Here is a 21,499-nt window from a genome sequence, read left to right on the forward strand (position 1 = left end):
TGGTTGCTGGAGTTTGCTAACAGTTGCTAGGTAAAAGAGGTCACAAAGAGGCTGCTACAATCCTCCTGATTGCTTTAGTTCCTAGCATATTGTCACAGTGGCTGTAGTTTACTTAGAAGACCCCAGGTTCTCTGCAAACACCCCCCGACTGCTTGTAGAGTGGTAGTAAAACTGAAAATTGTGACAAAAACTAGAAATGTCACATGTACAGCGATGATTAACATCTATGTTTTTTTATTAATTTATTTTAAATCCCAATTTTTTGTTACTTTCTTATACATTATGTTCATTTCATCATCCACCTGAGAATACAATGTTACGGTCTCCATTTGAATTTGTTTCATGTGCTATGATCAACCTACATCGCCTGTATGTAACTTAACAGTCACCAAATTTGTATCCATCTTATTCGATATTGAAAAGAAATATGTCTGCAGCATTGAGCATTAAAAGCAAATATTAAAAGCTTGCTTTGATTCTTGACCTTGTTTACTTAACGTTGTTCAGTAAATACATCTTAAGACTCATGATTTGATTAATTGTCACACAACAGAGACAATCTAACTACGCAAAGGGCAAAAAGCAATCAAACAGACTGATTCATATTGCTGTGACGTGCTAACACAAGAAATACATTCCTTAGGTTTTTCTCTCACGGTAGCATCACAGTCCTGGACGTTTATCGCGCTTACATGCTTCCTACTGATTAAAATCAAAGTGTCAGTATACATACCTGAAGGTATCTGAATATTTCTGTGTATAAGGTACACGGCAACCATTAACTTTGTGTAGTTGTATACTGTGAAGCAGTATTTTGAAGTTACACCTCAAAGTCCACAGAGTCCTAGGCTGAGATTGCATTACATCACAACCATGAAAGAACAGGTAAGATTTACAGTGACTAATTGTTGGTTTTGCTGGGAGAGGTTGCCATGTTAACGCGCAGCCTTCAGGGTGCAGCAGTAATAATGTTCTCATATAATTTCTTTCTAATCGTGCTGTTCATTTATTCTTCAGTTACTGTGTGGGGAGCAAAGGAAATTAATGAGCTCATTATTCTTCTTTGTGTTTTTACAAAGCTCTCACTAAATTAGATAGATACATTATTAATATTGTCTCTTGAGTCCAAATCAATTAGGTGACTGCCTCAAAAAGGCGATTGCTTTGATTGTCTAACTCTAACCCTTGTCTTTTGAGTTGTGCGCTGTGGGCAAAGTTTACTGTGTTGTGGGTGAACTGTAAGATTATATGCTGAGATTGCTGGATTCCAGAGTGACACATAATTACGTCACTTTGGCCCCGGGAGGAGCTGTTAGTATCAGGTTTGTCAGGTGAGCAGACAGGTGCAGGTCCTCTAACACCACTGGGAAAGGACAGGTGACTGTGCGTGTTTTGGTATAATGCAGGATTGGGCTTTTAAAGGGTTGGTTAGGGTGTGTATGTCTGTGTTTGTTGGCCACAAAGAGTAGTCTCAGTTGCGTGCGCGCACACACACACACACACACACACACACACACGGCACTCCGGAAAACTGGGAGGGCAGGATTTATTTTGGTTTAAACACTGCTGTGTGGATGACTTTTACATTCACTTGCTCTTTGGACTTTGGATATCTGACACAGAAAGATAGGACGCAAGGTAATGTTTTTATGGTACTCTTAGCTGTTTGTGTGTTCCTTTATATTCTAAGTATTTGTTTTAGTGTTTTAGAACACTGTGATGTGATATAATTAGACTGAATGAATTTGCTTACATATTTTCCTGTGTACTCATGTGAGGTTTGTGAGATTTTAATTAAGGCAAAAAACGTGAGTGTCAGCTCCTTTCTCGCTCTGCTGTGTTGTCAAGTTTCTTTCGGTGTTAAGCAGTTTGACATGAGGGCCAGGTTTGGCTCTCAGGTAACCATAGCTACACTGAGTTTCCATAGGTACCGGCCCTTATGCCTCTGTCTTGCACTGTTGTTTATTTTTCCCAGCAAAGACCACAGCCAGTCTTGGGTCAAAGTGTTCTTCATCAGGCAGTTATTTGGCTGAAGGACATGCCTGTTCTCTTGATCACAGGTCAGACTTTTCCTCTGACTCAGCCTGCAAGTCATCTCTGATTTAGAGATGGCATTAGCTGAAACCACTGTGAAGGGCTTGCAGTTTTTCTTTTGCCAGGGACCAGATGCAAAGATAGTCTAACTAAATTTAAAATCTACCTACTGTAGGCACTGATCCCTAGTCCTCTGTGTGGAAAACGTGTTCTTCGTCTATTGTACGGAGCCGAGGGAGCTGTTTGCTTTGTTCCCCCTGCCCTGCTCTTATTCCGCTGGTGCAAAGATGGTGGGAACACCTGCAGTGTGCCACATGGGGCAGACAGCGTAACAGGACTCATTACTGACAGAATTTTCTCCTTCCACTGCCTGAAGCGCAGCTGAAAAACACCAAATTAGATGTGCCAAGGCTCTTGTGGGGGCTCGGTGCAATTTGGCTGTAATCCGGTTGAGCAAGAGTTGGTGTGACTTGATCGAATCCACGAGCCTGAAGGAACAGAGCTGTGTGGCTGTAGTTTGCATAGCTATTATCATAATCTACTCTAGGGCTGCACTTTTTGTCCCCCTCCAATAACAACGGCGCAAAAAAAAAAGGCTGTTGTGGTATTTTCAAACGAAACCTCGTAGAGTGCATACGGTACAGACAAATGCACACTCACAAACAATAGCAGTGCAAACAGTTTCTTCTCTCTTGACTGGACTTCAAAGAGCTGGCATTCATAGCATATCTTTGTCGAAATGTAATGGAAATATGTGTGTACCACCTCGTCCTTTAAAGATTTTTTGCATCGTGTATTTTGCATTTTGAAGTATTAAAGGCAAATTGATGATCCCGATGCATTTGTGAAACTCAGTGTAGAGGAAACATTTTGCTCTTCACATCTAAACAAAAGGCCAAAAGCAACCTGACAGTTAACAGTTAACTATATGTAAATGTAAAAATAAATGCCTATATAGCTAAAGCCACACAGAGCACCGCAGAACTCAAACCATGTCAATGTGGCACCCAAATACATTGCCCTTGTGGCTTACAAATGCACTGTTGCACAAAAACCTGCAGCTGAAGCAGACCGCGGGGACTACTTATGTTACCATAGTGCTAAACACGCACAGCACCCAGCTATTTTAGAAATATTTTTGACTTTTTTTAAAATATAAAACCTTAGATGAAATCCTTCCATAATATTTCCATCTTTGATTTGATTGATTTTGTTGACATAAACAAAAACTGATAACATTGAGGGTCTTGGAAGTCACTTAGCTGCTTTAAAAAGTGCACAATCTATTTTCAGTCAGCGTCTACAGAAAATTAGATTTATTCAGTCAGTTACAGGTCTGAGAGTGTGAAGAGAAACCAATTTGCAGGCTCTGCAGCTCTCTGCTGCCTTAGGCCTTGTATTAGGATTGATGCTGCAGAGTTTCTTTTGGCCCCAATGCTATCTGTCCGAGGGCGACACCGTGGAGCACACCAAGCTCAAGGTCATTCACCCGCAGTAGGATTATTCCTTGTGTTTAGATGCGTGTTATTATATTGATCAATACCTAAGATTGTCTTTCTTCTTTTCCTTTATATATAGATCTCCCTGCCTCCCCTCTGCAGTACCAGTGTGGATCAGTGGACTACCTGTGTTCTCCAAGGCTCATAAAGAAAGGTCCGACCCCCAGACCATGTCACGACAAGCCTCCAATCAAACCGCGGCCTCAGCCCCCCACCTCGCCCAGAACGCTAACCGCACAGAAACCTCAAGGTAAAAATCCAGTGACACTTCAGCCCCTTGAAGGCCAGTTTTGACATTGGTGCTGTCATTATAATTGAAAGGCGCTGCAAGGTTGGACCCCTGCTATCGAGCCGTGATTTATTCTGCTCTGACAAAACACTTTTCTATAACATGGTACGTGTCAGCTGCCTGACCTCACTCTGCCACTCACCGTGCTCAGTAGGTCACCTCTGCAAGAGCTGCTGCTGCTGTAAAGCAGGGCAGTGGCTCCCAAGTGTTTGTGATCGGGCACCATTTGAAGAATGCTAAATATGAACATGTGTTGTGTTTAGGGAGTCGCTGGGAAACATACTAGGACATTACACCACAGACCTGTCCCCGATTTTTTTTTTAAATGCTCTGAACTATTCAGAGTTTTGGCAAGAGAAATTCCTGCTGATCATTTAAAATTGATCATTTGATTAGCATTTCTGATCAAGGAAAAAACAAAGTTTTATAAAGCACCACAGCCGCCCTTTAGAATAGCTTAGATATTTCAAGATCCTCTCATTTTTCATGAATTGATACTGATGGTAAAGATCATTGGCTAAAAATGGCTGAACTTGGACTGCAGTGCTGAAAATAGTCAGTTTTAATGAACCGTCTCTTTCCCACACAGCTCAGAGGTTCATGGGTTAGCACCAGATTTGCTGGCTAGGAGTTTCAAACCTGTTTACATTTCATATTCTTGCTTTAAAGCTGTTTGAAATAAAATATCAGTTAGCTGATGACAAGTCAGTAAAACATATTATTCCATTGCAATAAAATCATCTGTGGCCTTTTGCTTTCTTACTTGTCTGCACATAAAAGTGTAAATATAATGCATATTTTGCAAAGGAACTAGTTGTACTATGCTTTGACTGTCATTCGCCTGACTTATGAGCTACTTGGGCACAGTTACAGTTTCTGGTACTGCATTTGAATGCATACAGTACTTCCCACCTGACAGGATGAACTTCCTCACTGACATCTCTGAGCTAATCCAAAGGGAGGGAGAATTGAATTAAAAGGGAAGTCGTAATTCTGTCAGTTTTTGAGCAGAGAAGAATCTAAAACTGGACGTAGATCTCTCTGGCCTAAAAGCTTTGGTGGTGCAGAACATGCTGAATCACTTAACTGATGAATTATGTGGCAGAAGCAAGTAGCGCTTTCCCTTTTTTCTTTTTTTTGCCTTTTTTATTGGATTGCTCTTTACAAATGTTGTGAGTTTTTTTGCAGCTACAGTGACCAACATTAATAACAATGGTTTAAAATAATGGATCTGTTAAACTATTAATTAAAAAATTAACTTGCAAACATTCATTAATTTACAGTTTTTACTGTTTGTCCAACTGTTTGTTGGTGATGCTCTATCCTCTGTTTCCCACTCATACATAAAATGCTTACCCCTTACTTTTATTTAACATACTCCATATGGCTGAAAAACAAGTATATAAAATAAAGTTGTTGCCTTTCTGATGAACTGATGAAACTGAAACATCTATATTTTCATCCTCAGTAGACAGCTCACCGCACATAAACACATGCACTATTACTACTGCATAAAGAAAAGTCTCCTTTCTAATCAGCAGTGGCCCACACAGATGGAGGAAGTGCTGAAATTAACAACTGTAACATATCAGCACATTTCCTGGTTTCTGACAAAAATGCTTCCTAAAATTAAATGTATGAAAAAAAATTCAGATATGTCAGTAAAGTTGGCCTATTATGTAAGCGTTTATTAAGTGTAGCATATATTTTTAAGAGAGCACTGTCATTATTGCACTTGCTTATTTTTTTTTCTTCTTTTCTCATCTTTCTTGAGCCACAATGGCTTACGCACATGCTCTCAGCATCCTGTTCAGAAATAAGGAAGTTGCAGATCGCTGACGCTCAGAGTTGATCTCGTCCTGCCCCACTGCGCTGCTACGTTTTTCTGTCTCTTCTGACTTTTTTTTTTGTATTTTCTGTGTTTTATCTCAAGTTTTTACAAAGTGAACCAGCGACACAGCTATGGAGGTTTTCTCCCTTGGATTTATTCCTGTTACCTGATTGCTTTTGTTCTTGTCTGGAGCCTCATGCTTCTCTTTTGCTCTGCTTTTCTTGTTTTGTCTGGACCCGCGCATCTGTAGTGCCCCCTAAACCTGCGCACCTGCTCGCCCTTGGGCAAGACAAGAAACCTAAGAGGATCCCACCGGCACCCTCCAGGCCTCTGCCAGCACCCCCTCTTCCACCTAAACCAAAGCCTACGCTAACCCCTCCTGGCCAGGGAGCACAGCCGCAGAGAGAGGCCCAGAAAGTTGGGCTGCTGATTGAGAGGTTTGAAAATTCAAGGTAAGCTGAGAAATTTAGACTGGTTTAGACCGGCTTTAGACTGAGACTGGTTAGTTTGGCAGATTTATCGTTTGTCTTCTAAAAGGAGTTTCAGGTTAGCCATTTTTTATTTGTACCAGTTTAAGATGTGGGCTGGTTTTTCAGTGAGACGTAGATACAAGGAAACAAGAAATTAAAGTTTTGCTGTGCAGCCCGAAGTATTGATCTTCGATGTAATACACATCTGTAAAGGTGATGTGATAGTAAGTTTTTCTTTGTTTTTCTTTTTCCAGGGTCCCCATCCTTGGGGTGCTTCCACGCTCACAGCTGCAGCTGTGTCTGAGGATGGACAGTGCACCGGATATCACTTCCTGCAGCCAGGACACCACAGCAAAGGTTGCAGGAGACTCCTTCCCTGTGGATAAACCTGCGCTTGGCAACTTTGAACGGACTGACGACGAGACTGATCTCTCGCGTCTGGCTTCCATGCGCATCGACGGCACCGGTGATCCTGTGATGGATAGCTGTGCAGAGAATGACATCACGCAGAACGATGGCTGCCTCAATGACGTGGGGCGGGATGAAGGTTCATCCCGCAAACTTCTGGACAATCCGGACTCCTCAGAGCAGAACGGGAAGATTCCCAACCGGGACAGTGGCATTGACAGCCCGTCGTGCACCGTAGAAGGGGAGGTGTTCCCTAACGAGGACGTCATTGACGAGGAGGATAATTACGACAGCGTCACTGAGACAGAGAGTGTGTCCTGCTGCGTTACACTGGACAACAAGCGAGACTCAACGCAGGATGAGGACAGTGACTTAGATGAGGGGAGCAGTGGGGAGATACACTCTCTGACAGACACACAGATCGGGTATCTCACAGATACACACTCGGAGGCGCAGAAAGTGAGTACCTCCCTCGCTCAGCATCAGCAGGTCATAAGCACACATACCAAAGACCGTAACTTTAAGTCTGAATACAGACACTGCCTCGCTACAGCCTCCACCGTTCAGTTCACGTGATGTGTGGTAATTGTGAGGAATTCTGATAGCTTGTTGAAATCGAAGCACACGTCCTGCGAGTTTAAAAGCTTCATCTCAGCCCGCCGTTCGTGTAATGGAAAAAAGTAGCGTGTGTCTATAATTATCTGAGCCTGGGTGAACACTTTCAAAGAATACTTCTGCATGAAACGTTAGACGCTATTACAGCCTCAGTTTGCCAGTCACAAATGATTTGAGCTGTAGCTAAAAGGGACTCTTGTGTTACATATTTAAAAAAGCTGAATAGCTGCCCAAAAGCTGTAACAAAAGCATGTTTTGATTGCCAGATCAAAGACTGCACAGACAGAGTGTTCCTACAGCTGATCTAAAATTTCAGCTTTCTCCTCTTCTTCACTTGTGTCACAGTACAGTATCGATTGTAAACAACACAAGTACCTCAGATAGTTCTCATAGCCTTCCTTGTGGCCTAAATGTGTGGTCAGTGCTTCCTGTTCTATCCAGCAGCTTATGAAATATTTCATAGTACAACAGTATCACAGACATGAAATATACTAATATTGGAAAAGAAGAAGCGATCGTGAAGGTGATGACAGATTAAGCTGTCCAATGAGAAAGCTTTTTGTAAATACTACTCAGGCTAAATCCGGAAATAGACATTAGGAGCCAATAGGAGTGTTTTAAGACAGTAGATTTATGTGGCATTGCACTCATGAATGTCAGCAGTAGTTGTTCTTCCTCAGCTGTTGTCAATACTGTAAAACATGAACTGTCTGCCCACACCCGCAGCCTTTTGGGGAAAAGGTATCTGTGCTCTTCAGCGCTTCCTGATCCCAGCACCGCTGTGCAGAGGAAGGGTGTGTTGATCTATGTGCGTGCGTGTGTGGTTGGTAGCCTTTCTGTGTCTACATGAATGTGTCTAACAGCACAGCTGACATGTTGATGGCTCTATAATGACAACCTTTTGACAGAGGATGTGGTTTTTTTTAGTGATGTGAGGTGCAAGAGTGACTGAAAACAAGTTCTGCTGACTTTGTGTGCCCTCTTCTTTGCACACAATGAAAACTGAGTTTCACTTTTGTTCACATAGTAATATTTGGCATTGTTAGATTTCCTTACAAAGCATAATCTCTGGTGAGTTTTCCCCTGCCATCGGTGCCAGGGTAAGAGAACAGAGGAGTGACAAATTCACGGAAAAACCCAAGCTGAATTATCTTAGTGAGATTTTAGGTCATCAGAACAACGTCAGTGCACACTGATATTGATTCTCCATGTCACTGGAGCTCAACTGGAAGGATGGAGCTGCTCTGATGGTGACTGTGAAGGACATACCACATGTGCCGCATCTTTTTTATACTAAACGATTCAGTACCCCATCCTGCTTTATGAGTAGGAGCATTTTCATCCATCAGCGATAACAAAGCCTCAAGATCCCCTTACTGCAGGGGTAAAGGTTTCAGGTTTTTTTGCACAGTCACAATCTGGGAGGCAAAAAACGACTCCCCATAGCAGGAATTCTATCATTTTTGCATCAAGACTTGGTTAAGCTCATGTTTAGGTTTGGCCTAAATGAATGTGATGCAGTCATTATATTCTGGAAACAAGGCTGCGTGTTTTAATTTGAAGACAGCTGTTGCGAAACCTGGATTGTCGCAATAGGCTAAATGTTTTGTGACCTCAGTGTGCGTTGAACCAGTGATACAAGGATGAACTACTGCAGCGTTTTCATGTCATTTCAGCTCATCAAAGTGAAAGAGAGAGGAAACAGAGCTCTTCAATTTCACCGCAGCAGCTATTAGCACATCTCATAGTTTACTGCTGCTGAACTAAACCGGTGACTAAAATAACACTTTGTGAATGTCAGTTTACAGTAATCTGCTGCAGACGTTGCTGATAGTTACCTCAGCCACAAGCATAAATATTTGGGGCTTTTACATAAGTCCAAGATCCCCTTCAGACACTTCTGTTTTTCCTACAAGCATTGCTGCTACTTCTCATCAAGCCAGCCATGAGCTCTGTCTGTTGATGCTTCAAAGGCTGTAGGGGTGCTGCGACAGCTCCAGCAGGAACTGGGTGTGAGATGGGTTACACCCTCACCGGTCATCACAGGGGTGACACACGGTGAGACAAACACGGGCTTTGAGTTTCCGTATCACCTAGTAGTGTTTTGAACATTGGGACGTAAGTTTCAGTGACGTGACAAAATAATCGTGTGTGTACATGTCGTAAATTGATACTAAAGGTGAGCACAAAGGAAGTTTCTCCCTTTGCCACATGGATGTGAAAGTGGAATCCTAGTGTCACACTCACGTGAGGTTAAACTTTAAATGAAGAAGTAACACAGAAATTTGAATTTTAAGGAACTCAATAATTGGTATCTTTCTGCCACACAGTTTGGTTATAAAACCGATGCACGTGTTTGTGTGCTAAAAAGAGAGCAGCTATCCCATGTTAGTGGTTTCATACAAAAAACACAGTGAATAACTGCAGGGTAAAAAAGGGTAAAAATAAATAAATAAATAAAACTATATATTACGAATGTTGTTTAGTGTTTACAGAAAGTGTAACATAAAGGTTATTCAGGTAGGAAGTAGTAACCGTGGTTACTTTAACACTGAATAATTACATCCTAAAAATGCTTCTGTGGCAGTAGCTGTGCAGTGTAACCTGTTGGGTGGCTGTGGTGAATTATATCACATTATATTGAACATACTTTTTTGTCACATGAGTATTTATAACTTAAAGCATAAGGTGTCAGCTTGCTTTCATCTCTGACTGCTGTCTGAAAACTTCTCAAATATGGTGGAGTTGGTGTGTATGTTTGTCTCTTTTTGCCTTAGATGTAATCTTTTGGTGCTTTTCTGTTTCCCCTCAGTGCTCAGAAGCTCAGAAACTCCTGAATATTGCCAAAGAGCTTCTCCAAACTGAAGAGGCCTACGTGAAACGACTCAATCTCCTCGACCAGGTATCGCTTTCCTTTCGTATGCGTCTCTTTATCTGTTACTGGCTTTGTGCGAGGTTTTTCTTGTATCCTGTTTAAATTTCTGTCGCCTAGTAGTGCTAGTGTTGTTAGCGATTGAGATTACAGCTGATCTGGATTAATGCTGGGACTGAGACCCACTACACACAACCCTCTGTTGGCTTGATTACTTAGAGCGCTCTAAGTGCTATCTTGTAAGATGTAATGCACCTCTGTTTGTGTGCATGTGGACTATATTTATGAATGTCCAACATAAAGAGTGCTTCGTCACCGCAAACCTGAGTGTGCATCGTGTGTTTGTGTCTGTTAAAGGAGGCACGTAGGTTGTTGTGTGTTGCAACCCACGCAGTGATCTATATTTCTGTCTAAATTCTGTGAACTAAGCGTGTGTTTCCTGACCCTTGGCTCTATTTATGACTAGACAGCTATTTTTTGATATAGCTGTCTACCCTTGGTCATTTAAAAAAAATCATATTTTGTATCTACCAGTGAATATAGTTTGTCTTCTTTCAGAGAAAACATTTATATTCAAACTTTAAATTTCAGAAAACACTTTAGATAAATCGCGCTGTTAAAAAAAAAAAATAAGGATGTGAACTCAGTGATCTTATTTACTTACTTGACTTCTGCCCAGCTTCTAATTTTACAAGGTTATTTTCTATTTTCTATTGTGCCAGTTTGCACTGGCCTGCACTCTAAAACCCAGAGATGCTCACTTTAATGTAACTTAAAATAATGAAGTGAAAGGACCTCAGGAACACAAGTTACTTGGCTGATGTTCAGTCGCAAACCAGCCATTGCGGCTCTTAATTTTTATCACCCAGACCTCACACTCTCTGCTTCTTTGTGACAGGTTAAAGTTTGACTGCTTTTTTTTCTGTACCTGCAGTTTTTTCTCTACCTGCAGCGTGGTGAGTCGCGTTTATGACGAGTGTTCACTGCCAGTGGTTAAGTTGCCTTCCTCTTTGTTGAGTTCATGTGGTAGAGTTGATGATCTCTAACCTATCACAGAGCAGCTATGGTTTATTTGTTACTGAAGGCAAAACGTTTTTATGGTTAACTTCCTGTTTTTGTCTTACAACTTTCACATGAAACTTGTTTCCGTGGATACATCAGTGCATACCGGTTACTGCGATTGTCAAGGAAGCAAAACTAGATGCAGTGATTTGGAGTTTATCTCAAGAGTCAAGGCGAATGATGTGCTCGATTATTAAGCTGAACCTGTACATAAAGAATCTGTCGCTGATGCTCCCCCTGTGAAATCAATCAATCTGTAATAGTGCTTAATTGGACAGAAACATTTTTTAAGCCAACAGTACTGATAGTCAATTATTGATTCTTCATAACTGAGTGTCAAATTTCCACAAAGTTTAAAAACACACAAGAGAATAAGCGCAAACAGCAGTCGTCTAGATATCCTGAGATTTTACTTGCTAATATGAATCAGGCTTGTAGACTGATTATAAAAGATCAACAGTTTGTCTTGAACCACCTTAAAGCATACTGGGCTTTATAGTGTTTTTACCATCTATTTTACACTAAAGCAGACTGCAGTTTAAAAACAAAATGCATGCAGTTGCCTGCTGGCACTCCCACATCAGCTTCACTTCCAACATCAGCTGTATATGTTCAACCATCAACCTCCCCAATGACATCATTCATTAGATCATTCATTAGACCTTTTGTTCCTTATTTCTTCTTCTTCCTTTTAAGACCTTCTATATACTAAACTTTTAAATACCCACAAACCCACCGCATTAACAGCCGTTTACCTTGGCCTACTAAATCATCTTCAGCGAGTTGGTGTTCCAGGCATGAAAAGCATCAGTAAAGTTTAGATAATATAGTGTAGTTTATCTGTTTTTTTAGCACGTCTGCAGAAAAGTAATATTAGCTTGATGTCATTCACACTTAAATATATATGACAACACGGACATTTTTCTGCCTGAGTTTACATACCTGCTACTTAAACAGAGCCAAGCTGAGTCGAGTTGTGTTCTGAGTGCGAGTTTTTATATACAAATATTTTCTCTGCAGGTATTTTGCACAAAGCTCACCGAGGCTGGAATCCCTCAGGACGTCATTACAGGGATCTTCTCCAACATCTCTTCTATCTACTGCTTTCACGATAAGTTCCTGCTCCCTGAGCTCAAGACACGGATTACTGATGAATGGTGAGGACTAAACACTCGGCATTTCACTGGCTTTCCTAAAGTATCGGTGTGAAGAGATGAGCCGTTGGGGGGTCATTATTGTCAGGTTTACAGCAGTGTCTGATTTTAGCTTGTGTGTATTTATGCGTGTCATAAAGACTTACAGGTTGAGGGTATTTTTTTTGTCCTTTTTTCCCACAGTAAGCAGGAAATCTGCTTCCAGTGTGTGATATTATGCCAACATCAGCCACCCTTGGTAGATAATGACTCCTCTGGAGACCTGTCACATAATGGCTCCCCTCACATTAACTCATTAAAATTTATTGGCTGAAATAAACTTGAAAAAACAAAACAAAACAAAGGACATCAAGTCAGAAAAGTGCACCTTAGGAAGAAAATTCATAAGGAGGATTAATTTCTGTAATGCCCCAATAAAATTCTTGAGATTACTCTCATTAGTTATGAGCCTTTGTTTGTGTCTCTTTATGAGTGATGTAATTGCCCCCAGTATTATAGTATTTATGCTTGTGCAGCCTCTCTTGGTTCTAACATGGATATGTGAAATGAATCTGCTCGAGCAACCCTTTAATTACCTCCTCCCTGCTTTAGTAGGAAACTGTGTGATCTTTTTCCCAATAGGCTTTGGGAATTTTCCCTCAAAGCTGCAACTTGATGTATTTACACGTGTAGAGCTGTCTATACATTTGCATGAACGAGTAGCTAATGTGCATTTCATTAAAACACTTCAACAATCTTTTGATATAGAGACAAGTGCATATGAAATACTAGACACCTTGGCATGGAAATTTGTTTTGGAATCATCCGTTTGTTTGCACGTTCTTGCTTTAGGGAAAACAAACCACGCATCGGAGACATCCTCCAGAAACTGGCTCCATTCATGAAGATGTATGGAGAGTATGTGAAGAACTTTGACCGGGCCATGGACTTGGTCAACACCTGGACGCAGCGATCTTCACAATTTAAGAGTGTCGTTCAGAATATACAGGTTTCTCTCTTCTCCTTTTTTTTCTCTATTTTTACATTTTTTCAACAGCATGTCTCGGGAAAAGAACATCCAATCATATGTATCTAAAGACTATTTGGGTTTTATATAGTTTTTTCAGGAATTTTGTGAGTTTTAGCAAAAATTCAACAAGTCTTCTTTCTGAATTAATCAGTTAAAGTTTTGGTTTTTTGTTTCAACCAACAGAAACAGGATGTGTGCGGGAATCTGACGTTGCAGCACCACATGTTAGAGCCAGTCCAAAGGATTCCTCGCTATGAGCTCTTGCTCAAAGACTACCTGAAGAAGTTGCCCGATGATGCTCTCGACAGAAAAGACGCTGAAAGTAAGTTGCTGCTGACTCACACGTTTACGCTTCATGACTGATAAACTCCGGGTCACAGAGAAATCCAACCAGCTTTGTCTTTGCTTTCCTCAGTTATCTAGAGCTTCATGTAAATCACATGTATGAAAATACGCCACCCATTGACGAGTATTCAGCTCAAGGCAGACACAGTTTAGCTTTACTCAGAAATATGGATTTAGAACAGAAGAATAAATAAATAACACAAGAAAGTACCATTCAGCTAAAGCCCATGAAATCATTAAAGGTCACTAGGGAAAAAAACAAAAAGAATATGAGCAGATTAAACATCCCCCCCCCAAAAAAAAGTGCAGATAAAGCAAAAATATGTCCTGTCCAGTTCATTCAGCAGTGAACACTTGGGAGTTATTCGACTCCATAACTGTACAAGGACAGGAGGGAAGGTGAGAGGAACTGGCCAGTATCTGTTTTCACAGCAAATGTCTTCTTTTCCCTCGACTGTCGACTGCGCAAACTGCAAAACCGCTCGACTGATCAAAAGGAGCCAAAATTCACTTCACCTTGTGGTAAATGTGAAAACAGGCTGTTTGAGAACACGGGCGCTCTGAACACGTCCCTCTATGTTTTTATAGTTTTACTCTGCACAGCTAAAACCCACTTATGACGCAGAATGAATATCTTAGTGTTATCACAGTTTTAGAATTATGAAGTGTTGCACTTAATTTCCGTCATTATTGTGTTGCATATGCAGGGTTAGATTAGGATAAAACTTTGGGGGTTTTTTGCTGTAATTTATCAACACTGTGATGATTTGTACACTTTAAGTGTTTGATAGTCTTCTGAGATAATTAGTATCCATGTATAGCAACAACAAAAAAAAGTCCTCGTACAAAATGACCAGATCTTATGTGATGATAATCATTGGAATAACTAGTTAAATGAATGTGTTATGAAGATGAATGTAGGACATAGGGCTCCTACGTCTCTGCATAGCTGTTAGTATGATACCACAATACTTCACAAAGGTCAGGGTGCTCCTCGTGTTGTTTCAACTACAGCCTGGCAGAAACAGATTACATATATTACATTATCTCATGTCCTCCTACATCCCTGTATCCATTTACCTAATCCTTAACGTCACCACACGGCGTTGTTTGGAGTCTGTGGAAAGGTTTCTCTCATCCTCTCCAGCTGAACAGCAATTTATCACAGTTGTTTTGGCCTCATTTCCCCCGCCTGTGTGTCTCTTCTGTTTATGTAGGTTATGATTAAGATGGCTGACTCAGGTACTCGCAGGCATTAGTACTAGACTCTTGACTGGCTGGAAGCCAGCCTAGAACCCACTGTGTGGTTAATGTTGAGAGTATGCATCTTTTTAAGTTTGTAGTACTGGAACAGCCTTGGCAATTTTTCTGTGAATAACATATTTTCACAGGCGTGTAATTGTGTTTGTAAGAGATTTATATCAGAGTTTCTGATAGTCTTAGCTTATTAATAACATGACTTTGTTTTTATTAATTGTTGTTACTCACGTATGTGTATTACAGAAGCACTGGAGCTCATTTCTACCGCAGCTAACCACTCCAATGCAGCGATCAGGAAAATGGTAAGGCTTTGCTCGATGTTCTTAGTCATTCTCTTATTTTTATGTTTTTGCTATCTTCTCTTCTGTGCATCAACTCTTTCCAGTACTCTACCACTTGGCTGATTAGGAACTAGATAATGTGTTGCCCAATAAGAGAGTAGCTGATGTGGTACAGTCAGTCAGCAGCATTGCATTGGTACAGACAGGAAGCTGCTGTTTCCTGCCTTCTTGTTCATAGCTCGCGGAAGTCTGACTGACTTTTTTAACACCCAACCTCCTCGTATTTTTCCTCTGTCTTGTCGTGATGTCTTTCATGTTCTTTAAACAGCTCAAGCAGACACATGCGTCTGTGAATCAATAAAGAATTGTAATATATACTTTCCACCTTGCTGGAAAAGAATGAGTAAGAGTTGTATCTGATAACAATATATTACCCTCTAAAAGTTTGTGCTAGAGCTCCATCTGTCATCTCGCAGTAGAGTATCTTCTCAGCTTTTCTGCTTCATCCTGTTGCTCTTATGTTTTTAGGAAAAGATGCACAAACTGTTGGAGGTGTATGAGAGGCTTGGAGGAGAGGAGGACATAGTTAACCCAGCCAATGAGCTCATAAAAGAAGGACATATCAAGAAGATGTCAGCCAAAAATGGGACAGCGCAAGACCGATACCTCTACTTGGTGAGAGGCCTGTTAAGTTTGGCAAATATCAAATAAAGGAGATTTTTATTTGATCTGTCCTGTTCATCAACTTCATTATTTCTGTCTCTGATCTAGTTCAACAATATGGTGCTATACTGTGTGCCTAAACTCCGACTTATGGGGCAGAAGTTCAGTGTCAGAGAGAGGATTGACATTGCTGGCATGGCGGTATAATGTTGCTTTTTGGCTTATTCTCTAGCTTTTGTTTTTTTCTCCTTGACCTTTCACTTGTTGTACTGACTGTAAGTGGCATTTCTTCTGCTTTTTGACCCCAGGTACAGGAGAATGTGAAGCAGAACCTTCCTCACACGTTTGCCATCATCGGTAAGCGACGTTCACTGGAGCTGCAAGCCAGGTAAAGATATGTGAAACAGCCTCAGAGCCACATAATATTAAACAAAAATGAAGACATTATCCTATAAATAAAGCACTTCATATGGTTTTAAAATACGAAACTGTGTTAATTATTACTTACATGAGTAACAAGTCTCAAAAATATAATCTTTCAACCAATCAAAATCAATAACTGCTGATGTTAAGGGAAAAATCCAGTGTTTTTTAGCCTAGGCACCATTTTCTCCTCTTTTGGGATTCAAATTATTAATAAATACAAAAAAGTCTGGAACGGATCAAATGGTGAACAAGAACGTTACAACCATCAACCGCAAAATGGATCAAATGTAATCCCATTGCAGTTGTCCATTTCAGAATTGTACACTGTGATTTTGTTGTTATTCAGTCATAATTTCACTTCCAAGCAGATTCAACTTTTTGAGATTTACTTTCCTGGATGATTGAATGCATCAAGAAATATCATCCACTCTGTCTGCAGCAGTTCTTGTCCGACTTCAAAGTGCAGTTTTATTGATGTATGATTTCTTCCCCTATTTGATTCACAGTCATCTTGATCAAAATGGTTTTTATGGCCCAAAAAGCTTTTTATTATCATCCATATGTAGCAAAAAAGCCACAACATAAGCACGCCGCTGTCCCCAGAGGTTTGATTGTGAACACTTTGCAGGGATTGTTATGCAATTGGATAACCAGAAACTAGCTTGCAGTCACCTTGCCTTTTGTTAACTGATCTTTTTGTAGGCTAAACTCAGACTTTTGAGACATACACATGTTAAATACACATGTTTCTCTGCTGGGATCCTTTGCATAATGTTTTAGTCACTTATCTAACCCTATCAGTGGGTTAGGCTTACACACCAGCATTTACCTTTAACACTTTTCTTTGATTTTGAAGAAAAACAACAGACTTAGCTGGTTAGCTTGTGGCCAGCTAACTCTGACTGATTTTTTTATCATTAGCCTTAATGTAACTCTAACTAAAATAATTTGTATTTTTCTTTACAAGTATTTAAATCAGCCAGTGAACAAAACTCTTTTGGGAACTTATTATTATTTAATGCCCTATTTACTTGTTATTTTCTCATGTTTCCACTCTTTGGGGCTCTGTGTGCACAATGAATTGCATTTACTTGTGAATATTTATTCAGTCACGGCGATGGCCTGAATTTTCTAGTAGGGTGAAATCAACTAATCATATTTTGCTAACTTTACAGGACGGCTGAGGAGAAGGAAGACTGGATTCAGGTAAATTCCACCCACTTGAAGTAGAACTCTTGCATGCATATGAGACAGATAGTGATCTGTGCCTCTCATGTACATGCAGCATTTTTGGTCTGTGCCTTTGGTTGTTGTGTTTTATTAAAGAAGAATTAGAAGAGATTTCCTCTACAAACTCATGCAGTGTTTGGGAATTATATTCTCTAATAAAGCCCCTCATTATTGCTCATTTAGCCTATTACAGCAGAGTAAAGCTGATTAATACATTTTGCAGGCTGTAATAGGGAATGGGCAACTGGAGAAACTGTGGAGGGTTTTTTTTTTTTTCAGTATGTGAAGATTAAGGAGGGGCTATGGTACCACTCCAAAAGTTTACAGACAGTGGAAAGTAAAAAGAAGCAAAGGTTTTGCACACTACTAGCCAACCAGTTATCTGAGACTCCAGCATTAGGACCATGATACTTTTTAAGCTCTGATGTCATTGCCGCCGTCACTCGTTTGAAGCCCGGTCAGGGTAGTCAGCATACCACACATGCTTTCTTTGTTCTTCAGTTAGACAGGATAAAGAAAGACGGCTTTCCCCCTTCTTCCCGCTTTCAACTCATAATTTCTCCTCCTCTTTCCTGTAAATCTCTTCTGACTCTCAGGTTATCCAGGCCACGATTGAACGACACAAACAAAACAGCGAGACGTTCAAAGCCTTCAACAGCTCCTTCTCCCGGGAAGATGACTATGTGCCAGAGTCACCGGTCAGTCTCACTCCCCCTTCTTCAGGCACTTCATTGATCAGTCAGTCGGTTGGCCATCCTTTGCAATGAATCATGGGAGACTAGTGGTACACCAAACAAGCTTGTCATAGTCTGGCCTTTGTCTGCCTGAACAGCTCTCCTTCTATGGATGTGGTAGTATCATACAGACAATACGCTCATTTAAAGAAGCTCTCGCCGTTTCCACGTGTAGAGTCTGCGAGTCTCCTCTCACAGAGATCTCTCATGACCTAATAGGGAGAGCCCAACTCAAAGTATATACAAAACTATTATAGATGTGCTTTGACCCACTTTGAGTTGGCCTTAGCTGGACCCAAGCCAAATGTAGTGACACAAGCCAGAGGACCCAAGTCAGAAGTTCCAGACTGACACCTAGTGGTCGAGATAGGTGACTGCAAGGTTAAGCTGCTGTTGCTCACTGTGTTTGTCCTCCTCCCCAGGGTTTGTGGTCAAACACATCCATCGACTCCGATGGCGAAAGACTACAAGAAAGGGTAAGATGCTCTTACAGAAAAGTAACACAGCCCTGATCCCTCTACGAGCTCTTAAATGTGCTGCATAGTTCATTCCTATAAGAAGCCAGAGAGAGAGAAAAGTAGTTGCCTCTTATTCAGGACATCAACATTGTTGATGGTTGTCTAGTGAATGCAAAAGGGAGTGAGACTGATTTTGGCCTGACTGCAAGAGGATGAGTCAAACTAAGTCAGCCACTAGTCCTGGTAAACAATGTTTTTTTTTAGTTTTTAGAGTAAAACTACAATCCCCAAAAGGCAACCAGCACCTCTGAGCTTTAGTAAATTCATGCTTACTAAAAGTGAAAAATTAGTTGAAGAATGTCCTTAAAGAAATAATTCTAAATGTAACAATAGTCTAGTTAGCTGTGTTTGTTTTTCAAAGTGTTTTTTTGTTTTGCTCAGCCTAACTGTAATGTATGCTTTAGCATATGTGACAATACTAATCTCAAAAATGAAAAACAGTGTTGTCTTGCTGATCATCCCACTGCAAATGGAAATGAAATGGAGTTTTTCTGTTATCTATACAAACAGGGAGAGATTTATTTTACTCCTCATCCCACATATGTAGTATCTATAACGACAATCTGTGTGGATATTTTCGTGTGTATGAGTGGGTGTATGCCCCCTGTCTTTGTTAATAGAAGGGAGAAAAGGGAGACAGAAAGCCAAACAAACACGGGATGAAGTAAGACAAGCTGTCAGACATTCCTTTTGCTTCGCTTGTGCTGAAATTGAACAGGCTGAAGGCCTTTACACACAATCCCTTTTTTTCCAGAAGAGTTCCAAGAAAAAGGAGAAGGAGAAGCAGACATGTAAAGGCTGCAGCGAGAGCTTCAATTTCACCAAGCGCAAACATCACTGCAAGTCCTGCGGAGCGGTGAGCACAGATGGAACGAGACAAATTTGGGCGTTGTTTTTGGTGGGATGGAGAGAAAAGTGGTGGAACAAGTGGAAATTTTAGACAAATAACTGTCTGCTGTTCGCTCTCTGTCCTTCTGCAGGCCATCTGTGCAAAGTGTTCAAAGATGGACAACAAAACGAGCCGAGTGTGTCCGGAATGTTTCGAAGCTAGCCTCAGCATAGAGAACCTTGGTACTGGTGAACAGAAAAGAAAAACTGCACCTGAGGTTAGAACAGAAAAAATACAGACGCATTCAAACACACACACACACACACACACACACACAGAGAGATGGAAAAGCATGTGAATAATAGTTTTTTTTGCTGCATTGGCTTATGCCAATAGGTTATAGCTCAGTGTTGGCAGGAGCCACACTGTGCTGCTGGCAACAAAGAGTAGAAAGTGCTGCAGTGCCTTTTTACTCCTGTACTGTCGTGTTTAAGTTACTGTGCTGTATGCACACACCGCTACACACATTGCACACATACGTGCAGTACATGTGCATTTATGAGTGCAAAGACATTCATACTGAAAGATCAGCTAATCCCTTTTTGATGACTAATATGATAATGAGATCTCGGCTTAAGGCGAATCTGTCGCCTCTGCTGACTCCGCAGTCTGGCGGCTTCAGGTGTCTGTATCCCTGTCCCGCTGTCCGTCTGTGGATAGATGTACAGTCGGATGAAATATTTGCACCTTAAAGCTGACAGGACATTAACCACTTATAGTGATGACGAAACTGTGAAACAGCATTGTGATTCAGGTTCATTCCCTCACGTGTCTCTGTTGAAGGATCCCAGTGGGGAATCATCTGCAGGGAGATTAGTCACCACATGAGGGAGCTGTAGGCTGTACAAGGGTTAGACAAGGGGCAGCAGAAGCTTTAACACCTGTCCCTGTACAAATCTCACTGTGTCCTACATTGCTGTTACATAAGGATGAACAGTAGAAGAGCTGCACTGTCATTCCTCATCAGATTAAGTGTCCAAAATATAATAAATACGTCTTTTACACATGTTTTTTAAATTGCATCTTTTCCTGTTTAGTTCAATAATTAGCTCAGTAGTGAAATGAGGAAGTCACTGATCATTGGTCTCATGTGTGTTTCAGAGACAGGTTTCTCTAACGGCAGAGAACTGCCTGCTGTGTGGCCACCTCCAAGTACAGGAGAAAGGGAAGAGCTGGATGAAAATGTGGGTGGCTGTGACCAAGGCTGAGCCGCTGGTGCTGTACTTACAAAGCAGCGGACAGGTAGGAGTTGGATACATTCAACATGCTTTGAATCATAAAAAAATATTTGATGAACTTTTCTTTTTCCCCTCATTAGAAATAATCTTGCTCTAATGACAAGCTCACATTTCTCATAGATAGGCGTTGTATAAATAGAGGACAGTAAACTGCAAAAGTTCATCTACATGGACGCATAACCTGAGTGCTTTAGTCACGTCCTATATATCTGCTAATCCTCCTGCTACGCCCATCTGGCTATATATCCTGTCTCCTTCCTCGGTTTGGAGCGGGACATCTGCAGAGTGTAGCGCCAGGATATATCACTGACTGCGTGCAAGTCAAATCTGTCCAATCCTGCATGTGCCAGGCTGTCCCTGTCACTGTCTGTGCTGTGTAGATTTGGGCCAGGGGATTTGGTTATCCTGAATCTGACCTCAGGTATAACTGCTGTCAGATGCGCCAATGTGCGAGTGGGTTTTAGTTGGCGCTGAGCAGATGAAGTCTCTCAGCTCTCAGAGTTGCTGCAGTTCCTTGAAATCTTGGCCGTGGGTGGAGCAATAAATCTCCTTATAACATCCCAATGAGATGTGTAAAACAAGCGGTGTACATGATTGCTTTGTAAAAGATTACCCAAGCGTTCTATCTCTGTATACATCATCCATGTCTATGTATTTATAGATTGTTTAAAA

General features: G+C 41.0%; 1 protein-coding gene across 6 annotated transcripts in view; it reads left to right on the forward strand.

The window, feature by feature from the left end:
- Nucleotides 1-21,499, forward strand: part of fgd (faciogenital dysplasia) — a 51,364-nt gene that overhangs the window by 27,777 nt on the left and 2,088 nt on the right. For 3 of the 6 annotated variants that reach the window (XM_031753712.2, XM_031753714.2, XM_039604739.1), the window contains exons 2-18: nucleotides 3,613-3,783; nucleotides 5,904-6,105; nucleotides 6,378-6,990; nucleotides 9,959-10,048; nucleotides 12,101-12,237; nucleotides 13,066-13,222; nucleotides 13,427-13,565; nucleotides 15,092-15,150; nucleotides 15,658-15,804; nucleotides 15,901-15,993; nucleotides 16,101-16,180; nucleotides 17,394-17,424; nucleotides 18,045-18,146; nucleotides 18,605-18,658; nucleotides 19,455-19,556; nucleotides 19,681-19,806; nucleotides 20,691-20,831. In XM_031753712.2, coding sequence (XP_031609572.1) covers nucleotides 3,613-3,783; nucleotides 5,904-6,105; nucleotides 6,378-6,990; nucleotides 9,959-10,048; nucleotides 12,101-12,237; nucleotides 13,066-13,222; nucleotides 13,427-13,565; nucleotides 15,092-15,150; nucleotides 15,658-15,804; nucleotides 15,901-15,993; nucleotides 16,101-16,180; nucleotides 17,394-17,424; nucleotides 18,045-18,146; nucleotides 18,605-18,658; nucleotides 19,455-19,556; nucleotides 19,681-19,806; nucleotides 20,691-20,831 — 2,444 coding nt within the window. Of the gene's footprint in view, nucleotides 1-1,358; nucleotides 1,639-3,453; nucleotides 3,515-3,612; nucleotides 3,784-5,903; nucleotides 6,106-6,377; nucleotides 6,991-9,958; nucleotides 10,049-12,100; nucleotides 12,238-13,065; nucleotides 13,223-13,426; nucleotides 13,566-15,091; nucleotides 15,151-15,657; nucleotides 15,805-15,900; nucleotides 15,994-16,100; nucleotides 16,181-17,393; nucleotides 17,425-18,044; nucleotides 18,147-18,604; nucleotides 18,659-19,454; nucleotides 19,557-19,680; nucleotides 19,807-20,690; nucleotides 20,832-21,499 lie in introns of those variants that run through there. The other 3 variants (XM_039604738.1, XM_039604737.1, XM_039604740.1) reach the window with 3 other exon arrangements.

The sequence above is a fragment of the Oreochromis aureus genome, linkage group 20 (genome assembly GCF_013358895.1).
Source record: "Oreochromis aureus strain Israel breed Guangdong linkage group 20, ZZ_aureus, whole genome shotgun sequence".
Classification (NCBI taxonomy): domain Eukaryota; kingdom Metazoa; phylum Chordata; class Actinopteri; order Cichliformes; family Cichlidae; genus Oreochromis; species Oreochromis aureus.